This window comes from Trichomonas vaginalis, chromosome V, assembly GCF_026262505.1.
Source record: "Trichomonas vaginalis G3 chromosome V, whole genome shotgun sequence".
Classification (NCBI taxonomy): domain Eukaryota; phylum Parabasalia; order Trichomonadida; family Trichomonadidae; genus Trichomonas; species Trichomonas vaginalis.
In genome coordinates, this window is record NC_067207.1 from 29,926,991 (window position 1) to 29,945,858 (window position 18,868).

The 18,868-nt window shown below is 32.3% G+C and overlaps 9 protein-coding genes across 9 annotated transcripts; 5 read left to right on the plus strand and 4 right to left on the minus strand.

Moving 5' to 3' along the window:
- Positions 1–466: 466 nt before the first annotated feature.
- On the plus strand, positions 467–2,722 carry TVAGG3_0427760 (myotrophin family; the record flags this gene model as incomplete). Its single annotated transcript, XM_001308723.1, has 1 exon — positions 467–2,722. One exon carries the CDS (start codon positions 467–469, stop codon positions 2,720–2,722), a length of 2,256 nt encoding a protein of 751 aa, XP_001308724.1.
- A 383-nt stretch (positions 2,723–3,105) lies between these two features.
- TVAGG3_0427770 (BspA type Leucine rich repeat region (6 copies) family) lies at positions 3,106–4,224 on the minus strand (the record flags this gene model as incomplete). Its single annotated transcript, XM_001308722.1, has 1 exon — positions 3,106–4,224. One exon carries the CDS (start codon positions 4,222–4,224, stop codon positions 3,106–3,108), a length of 1,119 nt encoding a protein of 372 aa, XP_001308723.1.
- A 728-nt stretch (positions 4,225–4,952) lies between these two features.
- On the minus strand, positions 4,953–6,257 carry TVAGG3_0427780 (actin 3 family; the record flags this gene model as incomplete). Its single annotated transcript, XM_001308721.2, has 1 exon — positions 5,059–6,231. One exon carries the CDS (start codon positions 6,229–6,231, stop codon positions 5,059–5,061), a length of 1,173 nt encoding a protein of 390 aa, XP_001308722.1.
- An 815-nt stretch (positions 6,258–7,072) lies between these two features.
- On the plus strand, positions 7,073–8,204 carry TVAGG3_0427790 (uncharacterized protein; the record flags this gene model as incomplete). The annotated part of the gene is made up of 1 exon (XM_001308720.1): positions 7,174–7,674. The coding sequence occupies one exon, from the start codon at positions 7,174–7,176 to the stop codon at positions 7,672–7,674; it is 501 nt and encodes a 166-aa protein (XP_001308721.1).
- A 448-nt stretch (positions 8,205–8,652) lies between these two features.
- TVAGG3_0427800 (actin 3 family) lies at positions 8,653–9,950 on the plus strand (the record flags this gene model as incomplete). The annotated part of the gene is made up of 1 exon (XM_001308719.2): positions 8,679–9,851. The coding sequence occupies one exon, from the start codon at positions 8,679–8,681 to the stop codon at positions 9,849–9,851; it is 1,173 nt and encodes a 390-aa protein (XP_001308720.1).
- A 914-nt stretch (positions 9,951–10,864) lies between these two features.
- Positions 10,865–11,823, plus strand: TVAGG3_0427810 (nitroreductase family protein; the record flags this gene model as incomplete). The annotated part of the gene is made up of 1 exon (XM_001308718.2): positions 11,251–11,793. The coding sequence occupies one exon, from the start codon at positions 11,251–11,253 to the stop codon at positions 11,791–11,793; it is 543 nt and encodes a 180-aa protein (XP_001308719.1).
- Positions 11,824–12,037: 214 nt separating this feature from the next.
- On the minus strand, positions 12,038–14,143 carry TVAGG3_0427820 (ubiquitin protein ligase binding; the record flags this gene model as incomplete). Its single annotated transcript, XM_001308717.1, has 1 exon — positions 12,038–14,143. The coding sequence occupies one exon, from the start codon at positions 14,141–14,143 to the stop codon at positions 12,038–12,040; it is 2,106 nt and encodes a 701-aa protein (XP_001308718.1).
- A 496-nt stretch (positions 14,144–14,639) lies between these two features.
- TVAGG3_0427830 (deoxynucleoside kinase family) lies at positions 14,640–15,336 on the minus strand (the record flags this gene model as incomplete). Its single annotated transcript, XM_001308716.2, has 1 exon — positions 14,707–15,336. One exon carries the CDS (start codon positions 15,334–15,336, stop codon positions 14,707–14,709), a length of 630 nt encoding a protein of 209 aa, XP_001308717.1.
- Positions 15,337–15,980: 644 nt separating this feature from the next.
- On the plus strand, positions 15,981–18,668 carry TVAGG3_0427840 (antigen BSP-related family; the record flags this gene model as incomplete). The annotated part of the gene is made up of 1 exon (XM_001308715.1): positions 15,981–18,668. The coding sequence occupies one exon, from the start codon at positions 15,981–15,983 to the stop codon at positions 18,666–18,668; it is 2,688 nt and encodes an 895-aa protein (XP_001308716.1).
- Between the last annotated feature and the right edge of the window lie 200 nt (positions 18,669–18,868).

Here is an 18,868-nt window from a genome sequence, read left to right on the forward strand (position 1 = left end):
TATATAGGAATCTGTTTTGTTCAAATATCTAGAAGGAAATGGCAAAAATTAGTTTATTTGACTTGATTCGCTTTAATTAGCACTAATTGATCAAAGATAATCTTATACTTAGAATTAACTATATCAGGGATTTCAGCATATGTATGCATGGAAAATACTGCATAATTAAGACATAAGATACAAGCAGAGGAATCTGCAAAAAAAAAAAGATAATAAGAAAGATATAAAGGGGTCCTTTGAGAATTGATTGCCTCTAATTACAGATACTTGTAAATGCATATTATTATGTTCATTTTATTGGACACCGAATATCCTTACAAAGATTATTGATAAATTTATAATTGTTGCATGAAACTATGCATACATGAATGGTTCGATTACATCTATTTAATATATTTTAATTTTTCCTCGAAACCATTTCTATGGAGTTCCACTCGAGTCATGAAAAAAAAACGTTTTTTTCATAATGAGTTCTGATTATTATAAGCAATACGCGGATTTTATAGAGGCTTTTGAAAAGCTCTTCCACATAAAATCAAATGAGCCTATCGAGGATATGTGCAATATAATAACAAACACATTGATTTCGAAGTATCAGCTTTCTATCAAACATCTTACAATGTTAATTCATGCGGCAATTAGATACAATTATGCATCTGGAGAGAGTTACGTCAAAATACTCGAACATATCGCCCCTAACGGGAAAAAAATTCCGGAAATTGAATTTGAAACGGAGAGTTCAATCAAATATATAGTTATGCATGATCAAATTGATAAATTCAAGGAGTATTTAATTCAAAATTCAATATCGGATAATTATGTTTTTCTCGAAATTCCTAATTTGGGGAAATATGATTTCTCTAATTTTGGAAAGTTATCATTAATTGAAATTTGTGCCTATTTTGGATCTGTTAACATTTTTTATTTCTTGATTTTGAATCAAATCAATAAAATAACTGAAAAGTGTCTTAGCTACTCTGTAATTGGAGGAAATCAAGACATTATCAACGAATGCTTGAAAGAAAATAAAATGGATATTGATTGTTTCAGATGCATTATAAGAACACACAATCATGATTTGCTTAAATATGTTTTTGATAGAGAGATATTCACGCGTGATGATTTATATTATGAGAAATGGATGGGTCGGAAATGTCAGCCTATTTATGAAGATATCATTACATATCAAAACCTTAATGCTGTATTTCTTTTATTCAACAGGAACAAATATTATATCTTTCCATGGGGTGCTGCATTTCCGCAAACAATAGATATTTTCAAAAACAATACATTCTCTAACAAATATAATCGCACCGGTAGTGGAATTATTCATTTTGCATGTAAATCACAAAATAATGATATTTGCAGATTATTGCTTGAGTCATATGATCAAATTATAGTCAATGATAATAACGTAGAAGATTATGAATTAGAAGAAGAAGATTATGAAGATGAAAGCATTTTACATGGTCCTGATATCAATGAAAAAGATAAGTTCGGAGAAACAGCTCTTCATGTTGCAGTAAGAAATAATTGTAAAGAAACCGCTGAAATCCTTATTTCATATGGTGCAAATGTCAATGAAAAAGATGAATATGGAAAAACGGCTCTTCATTATGCAGCAGAAAACAATGATAAAGAAATAGTCGAAGTTCTTATTTCACATGGTGCAAATATCAATGAAAAAGATAAGAACGGAGTAAAAGCTATTTGCATTGCAGCACGTCATAATAGTGGAGAAACAGCTGAAGTTCTTATTTCACATGGTGCAAATATCAATGAAAAAGATAAGAACGGAGTAAAAGCTATTTGCATTGCAGCACGTCATAATAGTGGAGAAACAGCTGAAGTTCTTATTTCACATGGTGCAAATATCAATGAAAAATATGAATATGGAAATACAACTCTTCACTTTGCAGCAGAAAATAATAGTAAAGAAACCGTAGAAGTTCTTGTTTCACATGGTGCAAATATCAATGAAAAAAATCAGTTAGGAAAAACAGCTCTTCACTTTGCAGCAGAATATAATAATAAAGAAATAGTCGAAGCTCTTATTTTACATGGTGCAAATCTCAATGAAAAAGATTTAATTGAAAGAACAGCTCTTCATTATGCAGCAAGAAATAATTATAAAGAAATAGTCGAAGTTCTTATTTCACATGGTGCAAATCTCAATGAAAAAGATGAATATGGAAAAACAGCTCTTCATTATGCAACAAATTATAATTATAACGGAATAGCCAATGATCTTATTTTAATTGGTGCAAATGTCAATGAAAAAGATGAATATAGAAAAACAGCTCTTCATTATGCAGCAGAAGGCAATGATAAAGAAATAGTCGAGATTCTTATTTTAATTGGTGCAAATGTCAATGAAAAAGATGAATATAGAAAAACAGCTCTTCATTATGCAGCAGAAGGCAATGATAAAGAAATAGTCGAGATTCTTATTTCACATGGTGCAAATCTCAATGAAAAAGATGAAAATGGAAAAACAGCTCTTCATTATGCAGCAGAAGGCAATGATAAAGAAATAGTCGAGATTCTTATTTCACATGGTGCAAATCTCAATGAAAAAGATGAAAATGGAAAAACAGCTCTTCATTATGCAGCAGAAGGCAATGATAAAGAAATAGCCAATGTTCTTTTGTCACATGGTGCAAAACTCATCTCTGTACTTCCCTGCAACAATCTCTCTGTTAAAAAATACTTCGAGTACTAGTTACGAATTATCAATTGATATCTAATAATTTTAATATGATAACCTTAAAAAATACAAGGTTGGAACGATGTTTAAAAAGTCTTAATTTTAATCAATATGTTTAAAATTGATATCTTCTGACTTTTGAGTTAATTCAAAACTTTACAAAAAAATTGAATAGTAAAATAAAGTTTTTAGATCAGCAATTATGTTGCAGTAATATTAATATATATTACTCACTTTTTCCTACACTTTTAGTTCCAGAAAAAGTGACAATTATATTTTGAAAATGTTAAACTAATTAAATTATTTAATATTTAAATGTTAATGAAATAGTAATCGATGAGAGAAATTCCCCCTTCAAGACAGACGGAAAGATTATTTATACTGGCATATAAGGACTTTTATTCAATAGCAATTGCAATAAAAACATAGAAATAATAGAATCCAAGTGTTGAATGGAATCGATTGCATGAATAGATTGGAATATGGCATTTATCGTCAAAAGGATCCTTGACATGGAATTTTCCACAATCAATAATAATTCCATTTGAATTTGAAGTTTTCACATCAATCTCAATCAATTTCTTATCAACATTAAAGTTCATTATTTTTCTAGGAACTATGATATAAAACTTAATACCTTTAAATGATTTGCAACGATTGAGACATGTTGAGTTGAATGTGATGATATCACTGCTATCGAATGGAAATGGTAGGAGCTTCAGACTCTCACAGTTATAGAATGAATTTGAGTCAATAATCATATTATTTTTTAATTTGTTGAATTTGATCATTTCCAAATATGTGCAATTAATAAAACTTTCGCTTTCAATCATTTGCAAATCGGAAAGAAATTCGATGTAACTTCCATCAAAACGTTGGAAAAACATGGATCTTACAACTCTGAGTTTTTCTGGCATTTTAATTACTGCATGACTACCTAAAAATAAATAATAATTTGGGGTTTCAGTCGTTTCATTTTGGAATATGATTGATCGACAATTGCATTCAAAGAAAGCACCTACTTTAATGGTTGATATTCCTTTTGGAATCACCAAATCATTATTAGTTTTATATCCTCTGAAAGCTTGAGTTTCAATGGTATCGCAGTATGAATGAAAAGAAAATTGATTCGGATAATAAACTGGTAACCAATATAATGAATCAAAGTTAAAACTATAAATACACGTATCATACATCTTCATGTAAGGATTCCTGGGATCTATAGTTACGCTGAGATTATCCATGAGACTAAAAGATCCTGGAGAAATCATGCAATTTTTTGGAATGAAAAATTTTTTTACAGGTGCGTGTTGAGCAAATGCGTAGCCAATCCTTGTCAATGAACTATTTTCTGATATGATAATTTCTTTGAGGAGCTTGCAATTGAAAAACATAGCACCATTAACTTCATTTTCACTGATCCCACTAAAATATTTTATTGAATCGGGGATAGTTATACTTTTAAGATTTGTGTTTTCAAATGCTGCAGAATCAATACCTGATAATTCTCCATTCATTGGCAGAAAAATTTGATTTAAATTAGAATTCTGAAAAGCCCCAGAACTGATATTCTTTAAATGATTGCACATGCTCAAATTGACACTAATGAGTTCTGTAAATGATGAAAATGTTCCTACACCAAGTGATTCTAATAGTGAACCTGTTTCAAAACTAAGATATTTTAATACATGTCTAAGAGGTTCAAGTTGATGCTCAGTAATTTGGCGATTAACTACTGTGCTGCTTTTAATTTTGACTACATTCTTCGGAAATTCAATGGATTCTGCTGGACTTGCTTCAATGAGTATCGTACGATACTCATCTTCGTACTTGAATTCAACTAATAGTGATGGAAGTATCCATGAAAGTACCAATTACTTTAATTGAATCTACATTTTAAAAAATGATATTTGAATGAAAGATATTAGTTGGAGACCATTACAAATGAACAATAATGAAGTGATGGTTTTCCAATTACTGTGATTATTTTATAAAACATATTGAATCTTTAGCAAATATGAAAATAAGAAAAGCAAATAAAATAAATGGATACAAAAGATCAAATGAACTATTAATTTATTATTGATCTGGCTTTTGATTTGGTTGATCGAAATCTAAAGAATTCAGGAAAGCATTGATAAGTACTGAAGGGCAAAAAGAAATGTTGAAGAGTTAAGAGTTTGAAAACTTGAAAAAAAAATAAAAAATGAAAATTTATTTAAAGAAATAGTAAAAAACTAAGTTTTTGTTTTTCCTTTTTCCTTATTATTGAATCTTTCTCCGTGGTAGTATTTTAAAAGTGTTTCGATGAAGTTTAATTTCGTTTGGTTTTATTAAGCAATAACATGCGTTTACTGAGCACTGCCCCACTTCGCGATGATGCGGTCAACACCAATCTCGTTGTAGTCTTGCTTAGTAGCCCACTGCTGGCTCTTGTTCTCTGTAAGGTTGGCAAGGATAGTAGCACCAAGATAAACAAGGTAGCGTCTGTTTGGTGGATCTTCGACGTTGATCTTGTATGACTCAAGAGATTTAGAGTTGCCGCCGAGGACTTTGGTGAGAACACTCTTCTTGAGGTCGTTCTGAAGACGCTCAGAAAGACCTGGGAACATTGTGGTACCACCGGAAACAACAATGCTCTCGAACAAGTTGCGGCGGAGGTTGATATCTGCTTTCATGATTGTGTCGAAAAGAAGATCACTGAGGCCCTTGCATTCAAGACCAATGAGATCTGGCTGGAACAAAATTTCGGGTGCTTCGAAACGCTCACCGGAGACTTTGACAATACGGCCGTCGTTAAGCTTGTATGGAACAACAAATGTTGTAGTCTCATTAGCAATCTTACGATCAACATCGATATCGGCGGAGATGAAGCAAAGTTGCTCCTTGATCTCACGGACAACGTCGAAGTCGGAAGTCTTGTGGAAGGTGTAGCCACGAAGTGTGAGAAGCTTGACAAGCTGCTCTGTGACATCACGACCGGAAATATCCATACGGCCTGTAAGGTGTGAAAGAATGTAGTTCTCGGCAATTGGCATGATATGTGTGACACCATCACCAGAGTCGACGACAACACCGGTCATAAGACCCTGTGCGTAAAGAACAAGAAGTGCTTGTGGGCAAACCTGAAGGCGTGGGAAGTTGAACTGCTCGAAGAAAATTTCGCACATCTTCTTGCGGTTGTCCTTTGGATTGAGTGGAGCTTCTGTGATGAGAAGTGGGTGGTCCTCGTTGCGGATCTTCAGCTTCTCTTTGAAAACGTAATCAAGAACAAGTGCTTCGTCCTCCCAGTTCTTGACAATGCCGTGCTCAACTGGCAATGTAAGATCAAGATACTGGCGAACTGGATATGTTTCGTCGCAAACCATAATGTCTTTAAGCTTTGCTTTACTGAATGACTCATCACTGCGAAGAATTGGACGTCCAACGGTGTTCTGAAGGACAAAATCTGGAATTTGGCGTGATGATAAGCCAGCCTTGAGGTAGCCTGTACCAAGATCGAGGACGACAGGTGTAGTTGACATCTGAATTGGACAACAACCGCTGGACACCTCTGAATAAATCAAAGTTTTTTTCGCAAGAGGAAGTGATTATTTAGGCACGAGCACACACAACATACACACATATGGATCAAAAATTATAAATGCCGAATCAAACTTAAAAAATCACTAATATGAAACCTTTTTTCCGAACTTTTCTCTTTTTTCTGTCATATCACTTTTCTATAGCAAATTTACAAACTTTTATTTATATATTGTTTCTTTCGTTTTCGCTGTTTTTGTCCAATTTTTTTCAATTCACATCGATTTGCAATTTGGCGAATCAAAACTCATTTTGACTCCCTTTCATAAATCTCCATCCAATAATGTATGATATCGATATATCAATTGTATTCATTCAAAATCGATCCATATGTATTATTCACCATATTCTCATCAAAATCTTCTAATATATATGCTTAATCCAACAAATTTAAGCTTATAATCAAGCAATTCTATTCATATTCAATTGCGCATTAGATCAAACATCAATTGATGTCATTCCATATTTTATTTCGAAGCAAACTTTATTGTTTCTTTTCTCATTTGTTATGTATATTTATAATAAGTCCATTTCCTATGCAATCTTTTGAATATTGCGGATGATTCAAAGATTAATTTAATCAATTCATTTTCATTCAAGACCTCTTTAAGTTAATAAATATTTTGATCACACATTTATAATTTAGCTTGAAAATGGTTCATTATTTAACAATAAAATCTCTGATTTTATTTGTTCTCTATTACCTAAAAATAGAGAAACGTATCGATCTGATATAAGGTATATACAATATAATCATTATTTTCCAGGTCTAATTGATTTTAAGAAAATTGATGAATCAAATTACCTTTTTCCACTAAATTAATGATGAAACATTCCTATCTATCATTGTGCTATGTTATACCTCAATTCTTTAACTTCATAATATGGGAAGGAAGAAATATGATAAAATCGATCTTCCTTCAGGTTCAGAATGGTCATCAGAATCTACAGAATTTTTCTCCGATGAAGCTGAAGAGGATGAAGAAGAGAGCTTTAAATCTTCTTTAATGAGTGAAGAAGAAGGAGAATCAAATAATTACTCCGATTCGCAAACTGAAGAAACTCAAACTCCAAAATCATACGAAAATGAACCAAAAGTTATTATAACTCCATTTTGGATTTCAGAAGATACTAAAAATCATCAAGATTCGTCTCAATCTATTGAAAACTATTATATGCTCAAGAAACACATGAGATTATCGATGCTCGAACGAAGGATTAATCTTGGGGAAGACCATATACACTTACATCCAGGGATGGTTCCAAAATTAGAGATCGAAAGTGATGATTTAGATTTTTCAGAGGCTGAAATACAAGATAGCGGAGATTTTACTTCGCATAATGAAGTTAATATTGTTACAATATTTTGGCCACGACGATCTTGAGATAAAAGCAAAGATTTACTTGATGCGAAGGAATCAGAAGACTTACTTACAAAGATTCAGAACTCCACTAAGAGAAGATATGGTATCAGCTATACGAGAAGTCATAGAGTAACAGACACTGATTCGGAAACTCAGGCAAGGAAATTTAAGCGAAAACTAACTCTTAAATACTCGCTGCTATACTATGAAACTGATGTTAGCGATGAGCTTACGGATTGGGACGATGCAGTCGAAATGATCTGAATCAGATCAAAAACTTATATTTTTGTATGTAAACATATATGATACGAAGTGTGTATTCTATTTTTGTTGTGTATAAAGGGGCTCATGGAATGATATTTTTGAACATTAATATTAGCTGTAAGAATATAAGTTCGATGGTAAGATAGCTTAGTTTCAAGCTTTATATTTTATTTCTATTGAAGATATGTTATAATATTAAACATAATTCATGATAATGAAATTAAATGTGTAATAGAGATTAACAAATCGGAATAATAGGATTAATATATATATATATGCGATAAAACAATGCTCCACTCAGTCTGTTGGCATGCCAAGACTTAAATTAAAAATATCATAAAGATATGGATAAAATTTGAATCTCATAATAAGATAATATTTTCTTGTTAGTTGTAAGGGTTTCAACGAAGCGATTGGATGATCCAGGAATTTGACGAATTTTGAGATGGACAATCAAGACCTGATCATTTCAGCTCACTTATATTATAAAAAGTTTTTATTTTATTATGAAATTAAAACTAATAAAGGATCACGATTTATTTAAATTAGTTGATTTGCTATAGAAAAGTGATATGACAGAAAAAAGAGAAAAGTTCGGAAAAAAGGTCTCATATTAGTGATTTTTTAAGTTTGATTCGGCATTTATAATTTTTGATCCATATGTGTGTATGTTGTGTGTGCTCGTGCCTAAATAATCACTTCCTCTTGCGAAAAAAACTTTGATTTATTCAGAGGTGTCCAGCGGTTGTTGTCCAATTCAGATGTCAACTACACCTGTCGTCCTCGATCTTGGTACAGGCTACCTCAAGGCTGGCTTATCATCACGCCAAATTCCAGATTTTGTCCTTCAGAACACCGTTGGACGTCCAATTCTTCGCAGTGATGAGTCATTCAGTAAAGCAAAGCTTAAAGACATTATGGTTTGCGACGAAACATATCCAGTTCGCCAGTATCTTGATCTTACATTGCCAGTTGAGCACGGCATTGTCAAGAACTGGGAGGACGAAGCACTTGTTCTTGATTACGTTTTCAAAGAGAAGCTGAAGATCCGCAACGAGGACCACCCACTTCTCATCACAGAAGCTCCACTCAATCCAAAGGACAACCGCAAGAAGATGTGCGAAATTTTCTTCGAGCAGTTCAACTTCCCACGCCTTCAGGTTTGCCCACAAGCACTTCTTGTTCTTTACGCACAGGGTCTTATGACCGGTGTTGTCGTCGACTCTGGTGATGGTGTCACACATATCATGCCAATTGCCGAGAACTACATTCTTTCACACCTTACAGGCCGTATGGATATTTCCGGTCGTGATGTCACAGAGCAGCTTGTCAAGCTTCTCACACTTCGTGGCTACACCTTCCACAAGACTTCCGACTTCGACGTTGTCCGTGAGATCAAGGAGCAACTTTGCTTCATCTCCGCCGATATCGATGTTGATCGTAAGATTGCTAATGAGACTACAACATTTGTTGTTCCATACAAGCTTAACGACGGCCGTATTGTCAAAGTCTCCGGTGAGCGTTTCGAAGCACCCGAAATTTTGTTCCAGCCAGATCTCATTGGTCTTGAATGCAAGGGCCTCAGTGATCTTCTTTTCGACACAATCATGAAAGCAGATATCAACCTCCGCCGCAACTTGTTCGAGAGCATTGTTGTTTCCGGTGGTACCACAATGTTCCCAGGTCTTTCTGAGCGTCTTCAGAACGACCTCAAGAAGAGTGTTCTCACCAAAGTCCTCGGCGGCAACTCTAAATCTCTTGAGTCATACAAGATCAACGTCGAAGATCCACCAAACAGACGCTACCTTGTTTATCTTGGTGCTACTATCCTTGCCAACCTTACAGAGAACAAGAGCCAGCAGTGGGCTACTAAGCAAGACTACAACGAGATTGGTGTTGACCGCATCATCGCGAAGTGGGGCAGTGCTCAGTAAACGCATGTTATTGCTTAATAAAACCAAACGAAATTAAACTTCATCGAAACACTTTTAAAATACTACACTAATACCGGGAAAATAGAAAAAAAATACTTTTTAGGTTTTTACTTTTCGATTAAATTTCATTTTTTATTCTTTTTCAAGTTTTCAAATTATCAACTATTCAAAACATTTTTTACCTAGAAATCTCTCCATTATCTGCTCTTTGCTTTTATATTTCCTCTTTAAATTTCATTTTTTCCAATTACTCTCGTTTCTTTTATTTATTCACTTATTTGTGAGCTATCATATCAATAAATACATCCTTGAATATTACAGGAGTTCAACTTCTATCTCGGCAGTGTTATTTTCTTTAATTCTTATAGAATTTCATGTAAATCCTTTTGAGTTCAAGGAATTTAATCATAATCCAAGTTGTAGTTTTTCCAAAAAAACTTTGAAATTCATTTTTACATAATCAAATCTATATTTCCGCTCATCAAAATCCAATTTTCAAATTTTTTTTAGTATTTTTGAAAATTAGTTTTATTATATCTCAATAAATAAACAATAAAAACTCAAAACAAATCGGTAAATGTTTTTCAATATAGTAACTATTCGTTTGTATAAGGATATTATCTCGTTTAATCTGTAAAGAATTTTTTTATTTGTATTATCATCAAATGTTAATTCAGTATTATGTCATGTTTCCAACGTAAATTTAAATTTATGGTTTGTCTTCATTTCATTCGTTTGAATTATGAAGACTCATTTCATGAGGAGTACATCAAAAATATTTTGCATCAACAGGCAGCCTGCATTGCAAGCAATTATTTTTCCTTTTAATTTAATGCTCAGGTGCACAACTTTTTTAATATATTTTACTTGGATATACGTGACCCATTCACTAGTAAAGGATGCTATACAATTTCCCCATGCATTCATATTAAGAAGTAGGCCATTGAATAAAACGGAAAAATTTGATTTTTTTTAACATTTCTTTGATTATTAAATCATTGTAGCATTTTCCTTAATATACATAAAATACAGTCTTTATATTTATTAATATCAACTCTCATCCATGACAATTGATTTGCAAATTTCCAAAAATACATTTATTAGCAATATGGTTCATAAAAATCATGCATAAATGAGATGGTCTATTCATTTATCACTCCAAATCATCCGATCATTAATGATGGCTCAACAGATTTCTTCATTGAATTTATTCGTTCAAAATTTATTGCCTGCCGAATATCTCCGCAAAATGAAGAAGAAGGCAATATATGTTTATGATAAAAATTGGGGATAAATTTTTTGATAGTAGCCTTTCAAATTTTTGTAAGAAAATTTTGGAGAAACTGTTCGGAAAACTAATTGAAAAGAAAAATCTCAAATATGACTTCATTTTTAGATAATGTCTATCTCACAACTCAAGTCCAGACGCACAATCAGATGCTATGATCCAAACTATGTCATTCCAAAGGAAGACTTAGAGAAAATTGTTGATGCAGCTTTCAACTCTCCATCAGCTATGAATGTTCAGGAAACAGATCTCGTCGTTGTTACAAACAAGGAAAAACTCCAAAAGCTTAACGATGCTGTTTTTGCTTCCCTTGATGAGAAGTCTCAACAAATGTACCTTGGAATGCAAAAGCAGACACATGTTAAGCAGGAAGTTCTCTATGATTGCTCTGCTGTTTTCCTTCTTGTCAAGAATGAGCGTGCATCCCCAGCCATTCAACAACTTGATTCCGGTATTCTCGCCATGAGTGTTTTGATGGCTGCCCATGATCTTGGACTTGGTACGGTTCCTCTTGGTACACTTATCCGCCCACAAACAGAAGAAGTTCTTGGTCTTCCACCAAAATCAGTTCTTCTTGGCATTGGTGTTGGCAAACCATTATCTTTCGAGCCTCATCCAAAGGAAAACCTTAGAAAGGTTACATACATTGAATAAATCTATCAATAAACCATGAAGTTATCGGAAAAAACATGATATTATTACTATTTATTATATTTTAATGAGTTAGGATCATACATTTTATGAAAGTAATTAATATCTTTGTTGATGTTCTTTAAATCAGCAATTTTTCAAAAATTAATTTTATTTTCTTTGTCAAATGATAGTTGGAAAAAATAATGATCAAGAATAGCTAAAATACATAAATATACGACAAAATTTAGTCAAAAATATATGCGTTTTATGGAATATAATGTATTTTTCCAGAAGGATCGACTTTGATATAAGCTTGAGCATCCAAAGCCTTAATTCTTAAGTCAAAGTCTTTATCTTCAAACTTGAATGGAAGATATTTGGAAACTTCTCCCTTTAATTCTTCTTTTTCAAGAGTTTGCTTTTCTTTGAGGATTTTCATGATTGCAGCCTCTATCTGCTTATCATAATTAACAGGAATCTTTGCAGAGGACGATGTAGTGGCAGGAACATAATAAAATACATCTAATTTTCCTCCTTCGACACTAGCTTCAGGATTGAGGGCCAAAGGCTTCAAAAGGACCTTTCCATTCTTCCTCTGAGACATCTTAGCAATGGCATTCTGAATATCTTTCTCAGTTAATTTAGTATTTTCAATAATCTTTTCAACAGAGTCGTTTCCACTAGCAATAGAAAGCAACACTAATGCAACAACACCAGAGCATGTCAATTCCGTTAAATTAGAGAAGCCTTTGCACTCTAATGATACTTTTGTCAATTGCATCGTCCATTGTATGGATTTTCCACGACATTCCACTTTGAAATAAGTTTCAAAGTCATCCATGCATTGTTTGATGTCGGCAGGAACAATGCCTGTTATTGGTTCTATTGTGGGCCATTGTTCCCTCTTCAAAATCAAGGGGGAGAAAATTGATTTTACAGGGGAGTTTGGTATTTTTCCGAAAAATTTCTTTTTCAGAGAAGAAGATAAATTAATATCAGCGAAAGTCTGGTCAATTGGCTCTGTATACCTTGTACCGCAACTTTCTCTAAGGTTATCAGCGAACTTCTTGTCGTTTTCAAGCTGTTCTGGCTTGCATTCGAGAGATCTTCTGTTTAAATACAAGGAATGATAGCTTTGGAAGGTATCTTTGCATCTCAACATCTTAAACAAGCCATAGTATGGTGAAATATCGCATACTTGGAGTGGAAAACACTTGTGAATTGATAATTCAAGTTTTCTTGCAGTATTTTCATCGTCAACTTTGAAGCCACGTTCAAATCCGCTCGTAAGAACTCTCGCACTACTTGTTCCGAATGCTGCGGCATTGAAAGAAGAAAGAGCTTTGTAGAGATTTATGATATCTGGAATTGGATCTTCTTTTTCGAAGCATTTGGAGACTTCTTCCTCGAAAACACGAGCTAGATCTTGAGTAAATGTCGATGTAGTGTTCGTTGCTGTTGAGAAATGAGCGCAAATCGAAATTGATTCTTTATCGTTGTTTGTAACTAATTCGTGGAGGCCACCAGCAACAAAATTGTTGAGATTGGAGGTAAATATGGCGGTATTGACACTCGAAGTGAGTTTTCTGAGCTGAGTTTGTGTCAAAAGTGGAGATGCAAGTTTTTCTTCACGAATACTCAATTCTTGAGCTTGATGTAGGTACGAGGATATTCCATTATTAAGGGATTCTTTGATTACTGGCGTAATTATCGATAAAACTGAGTTAATTAACATTTCAATGAATAATGTATCAAAAAGACCGGTATCGTTAAGGAAAATGAAGTGTATCTTGAGCTTTTCGGAACTGCAATCGTTTCTAGATTCGTTGTATGCTTCTATGATGATATTAGCGACAGTTTCGAATAATTCGTGATTTTGAGTGTATTCGTTACGCAGAGCTTCCAGGAATATGTCACGGTATGTACGAAGACCTAAGGACTTCACACACAAGTATGAAAACGAAAGAGTTGTGATTGAAAGTTTTGATTGAATTTTTTCCCAAAATTGACCGATCTCTTCGTATGTTCTGCAGTTACTTATTTCTGTAGGTATTGACTTTGCGAATTCTATGATTTGCTTTGAAATAAATTCATGAGCTTCGGCACAATCTTTGGATAAAGATAAACTTTGAGAAATGCGAGCAATTTTTTGTACTTGGAAGCCAACTTGATCTAAAGTTAAGCAATGAGTGATTGCATCTTGAAATTGATCTTGATAATTAGCGAATTTTGTTATTTCTGGTATTTCAAAAGGAGCTTTGATCAAATTTGGAGGGCGCATTGATTTAACTGCAAAACCACGAGTAATATGTGCAATGTTTGGTATTTCAAATTCATCATGGAGGGGAGCACGCAATTGTTTCGTTCTCATTTTGTCACTTTTTTGATTCGTTTGGGATAATCTCACTTTATTTAGACTTTCTAATCTTCCTGTAATTCGTATATCGCATAGAAATATGGAAAATAAAACAAGAACCGTGAAAAAACAAAAAATACGCAAGTATCAAAATATCCATTATTATTTTCATAATTTACTCCACAAACAATCAAAAGAATCCATACAATGAAAAATACATTATGACTATTCCTCTCTTTCAATAAAAAATACCATAAGAATATCCCGAGATCAAACTGAAGTTTTTCTATGATCACATACAAACTATATCAATGTTTGCCATACTGAGCATATTGTCTATTAAGATCATGTTCTATTATTCTCTCATTATTCAAGTGATTATCAAACTCAAGGATAAATGCTGAAGATGGAACCATTATTACTAGAGTTCACACATTTCCATATTTTAATTTAGATAATAACCGTATTAATAAATAATTAAATAAAAAATTCAAAACTAAATTCTTATTTCATTGTATATAATTAATCTTTAATAGAAATAATCATATTAGTAAATATAAAGCTATTCGGACTGCCTTTTATCCACGATTGAATGATGAGATGTATTTCTCATATGTATTACACATTTGAGCCATATCATTCAATGTAATTGATTGTTCTGGACCTCTATTTCTTATTTTAATCCTCTCAATGCATGTCGCTGGTGTTGTTTTGAGATATACAACAACTCCAGTTGATTGAGCAAAATGTTCAAAGTCTTCATTTGTAACAGTATTTGTTCCAAAGATTGAGATAAGAATCTCATTTAGAACATCTAATGGCCCTTGACCATGATTTATTATTGTAACTACTTTCATTTTGCCTGATGAGCCTTGAATACCAAAAATTTCTTGGATCTCAATTGCACGTCTAAGGACTGTCTTATCTCCACCACCAAAGATAAACGATCCTTCCTCTGGTAGTCTCTCAATTACAATAACTTTGGACTTACTTTCTTGTAGTTGTCTGTTGAACGTACCAAGCACGTATTCCTGAAAATCTTCATTTGGGATAATTCCAGACTTGAGTTTCTCAAGCATTTCTGGCCCTCCTTTTTGATCGATGTATTCTGTGATATAGTCGCAAGATAGATATTTAGAGAGGAGATTACAAACAGTGGACTTTCCTGCACCTATTGGACCAGTGATGACAATCGGGCACTTCCTCATCCTTGAGAGAAAAATGATTTTTGAATTATTTCAAAAAATTTCAATTATTGATTTGAAATTTCAATAGTGTTTGTAAAAAACAAATACAACATAAGTTATATACCTATATAACTTTAGAATAAAATATTTAATTTTACTGTCTTTTCGCGCCAAAAAGGGCGCTCTCTCAAAACTGATGGCGCCAAGATTTGGCGCTCAGCCGATTCTCAGACCACACATAAAATTTCAATATAATGTGATATTAACAATCATAAGGATCTACAAATATTTCTCAATAGCTCTCCTTTATATATGAAAATGCAATTCATTTTTATTTATGTATTTTGATTCATAATTCTACAATTCATTGTCATAGAATATTGATTTATAGAAGAAATATTTCTATACAATGATCTTCTATTTTATCACTCTCAAATTCATGATCGAACAACACAATTGAACATCGAAAATAATCTAGACATCAATCAAAAAACAATATTTCAGCATAAACAAGCCAAAATATACATAAAATAAAAAAATGTTATTGAATATTTAATGGTTAGGGTTAATTAGCTTATAACACAGACTCTTACAATAACCAGATGACGTTTATTTATATTTTCCTCCTCCAATAACATATTGATCTTCAATTCCAAAAAGTGACAATGATTGGTTTTCTTCTATTTTTCGGATATTCATTACAAGTTATTCTCAACGACAAATTGTACGAGGGTGAAAGTCTCCAGTCAATTATCGCAGATTCAGGTCTTAGCGACAACCAAATCAATAAAATTATAATCAATAACGGAACATTTCAATTTAACGGCTTTCAAGCATCAAAATATACCAATTTAGACGAATTTATAATTAATGAAGGCTGTTTCGAAGGAACAGTCGATGATTTTGTTTTTCAAAATTCACAATCTCTCTCGAAAATTACTATTTTAGCCGATATTACATTTCAACAACAACCATTCTTAGGGTGCACAAATCTTAAAGTAGTGGAATTTAATTCCATTTCAAATCTTTCAAATAATCATATTAACGAGACTAAAATCGAATCATTTACTCTTTACAACCAAGAAACATTGAACAATAATTCAATAACTGATATTGAATCATTAAAAACCATAACTTTACCTAAATGCAAGTTAATTGACTCATTTAATTTAAATAATTGTCATAACATAATTAATATTTCATTTCCATCATTACAAAAAGTAAATAAAAATTCTATGAATAATCTCAGATCGTTATTATACGTAGATTTACCAGAATTACAAAGGATTTATGACAAAACATTTCAAGATTGTCCAAGAATCAAAATATTCAATGCAGATAAAGTTACACATTGTTATGGCGAACATTTCTTCATTGATCTAGTCGAAGCATCATTCAAAGAACTCTTTTTCATGGAATCCTCACCTTTTTTATACAGTCCGGATTTGGAAAAAATTTATTTAGGACCATTGATTTCTATTGGTTCCAAATGGTTTGATTCTTGCACAAATCTGAAATATATGAAATTAGATACTTCTAAAAATATATTTGGTTCTTTCCTTCCGAATTCGAAAAATTTGGAAACATTAATTATGGAAAATGTCAAAGAATTTTTCTTAAATGAATCATATCCTAAATTGACAACATTAATTTTGCCTAAATGTGAGAATATACAAGAGCAGCTTATTACTGAAGCAAAGAATTTATCAATATTAGTAATTAACATCATGAAATTCTCACAAAAATTGCAATACTTTGATAATTTGAAATTTGTCAATATGTCAAATATCAGAGTGATAACAGATCACTTCTTCAGTAATTGTATAAATTTAAGAGAACTATATCTTCCTATGGCCGAGGAAATTGCAGCAAATTCTCTTAATTATTGTTCCAACCTAACAATAGTTTCATTTGATTCAGTTGACCGTGTATCAACAGAACTATTTCATTATTGTTCCTTGTTGGACACTGTCATACTTCCAAATTTAAGAACAATGGCTTATTTAACATTTTTTGGAAAAAGTTACTTGAAAACTGTTAAAATTCCTTTAGTTACAAAGATTGATAGAGAATGTTTTAAAGGTTGCTCACTTCTTGAAGAAATCAATTTAGAAGCTGTACAACAACTCGGAGCATATGCATTTGAAGGATGTTATAGTCTCAAGAATATTACATTTAAGGATTTGGGATTTGTAAATGAAGGTGCATTTATAGATTGTCAATCACTTGAAGTCATTAATTTACATAAAGCAGAAATCGCATCAAAAAAAATTTTCTATAATTGTATTAAACTTCGAAAAATTTCATTTAATTATTGCAAACAAGTGAAACCATTAGCATTTGCAAACACAAATATTACACATTTGACATTGTTTGATTGCGAAACAATTTCAGAATATGCGTTCCAGAACTGCAAGAACTTGAAAACATTCACCGGCAACAAAGTTCGGAGTATTGGTGAATTTGCATTCGATAACTGTCTTTCACTTGAAAAAGTCTTTATGTTTAGTCTTGAAAAAGTTCCATCATATTTGTTTTTCGACAATCCATTCATCAGTGTTTTGAGATTTGATAATTTGACGGAGATTTGTGATTATTCATTTTTCTCATGCAAGAATCTGAAGAAGATCGATATCCCTAATGTCATCAAAATCGGCATTAGTGCATTCGAATCATGCACTAGTTTAGAAGAAATTTCATTTGACAAATTGACATCAATCGATAACAACGCATTCAAGAATTGTCATTCATTATCATCTATTTCTATGAATAGTTTGAGATCTCTTGACAAAAATTCATTCAATGATTTACCGAAATTGACATCTTTGCAACTTAGTAATTTGACAGAGATCAAACTAAATTGTTTTGTTAACTGTAGTAATTTAGAAAAGATTGTCTTTTCAAGTTTGACAAACATGAATGAAAATGTCTTTCGTAGTTGTTCTAAATTAGTATTTGTTAATTTCAACTCATTGACAGACATCTCATCATTCGATTTCTCTAATCACAAATCTCTGAAACACATCATTTTGAACAACATTCTCGAAATTCCAAAAAATTTCTTCTTCAATTGTCCATCATTAAAAATGATTGTTGCAAATAAATTGATAAAAATCGAAGATTATTCATTCGCATTTTGCAATCAAATCGAAGGAATCAATTTCCCAAGTTTAGAATATTTAAGTGAAAACTCGTTTTATAAAGTTTCATCAATCAAAACAGTTCTTCTTCCAAAGATCAAAACTATCACATTTAATCAATTTAGTGAATGTCAAATCAAATCATTTGTTCTTCCAAGTTGTGAAGTTATTGACTTAAAGTTGTTGACTAGTCACTTCAACAGAAAATGTTAAATTTGATTTTATTAATAATCTGACATTCATTTCTCTTCGAAATTGCATTCATTTATATGAAAACACATTTTATAATTGTCACAAACTTGAACGCGTTGAATTACCGAAAGTCAAACAGATATTTGGAGATTATCAATTCAAAGATTGCAACAATTTGAAAATGATCAACTTATCATCTCTTGAAATCGTTGATGAAAATT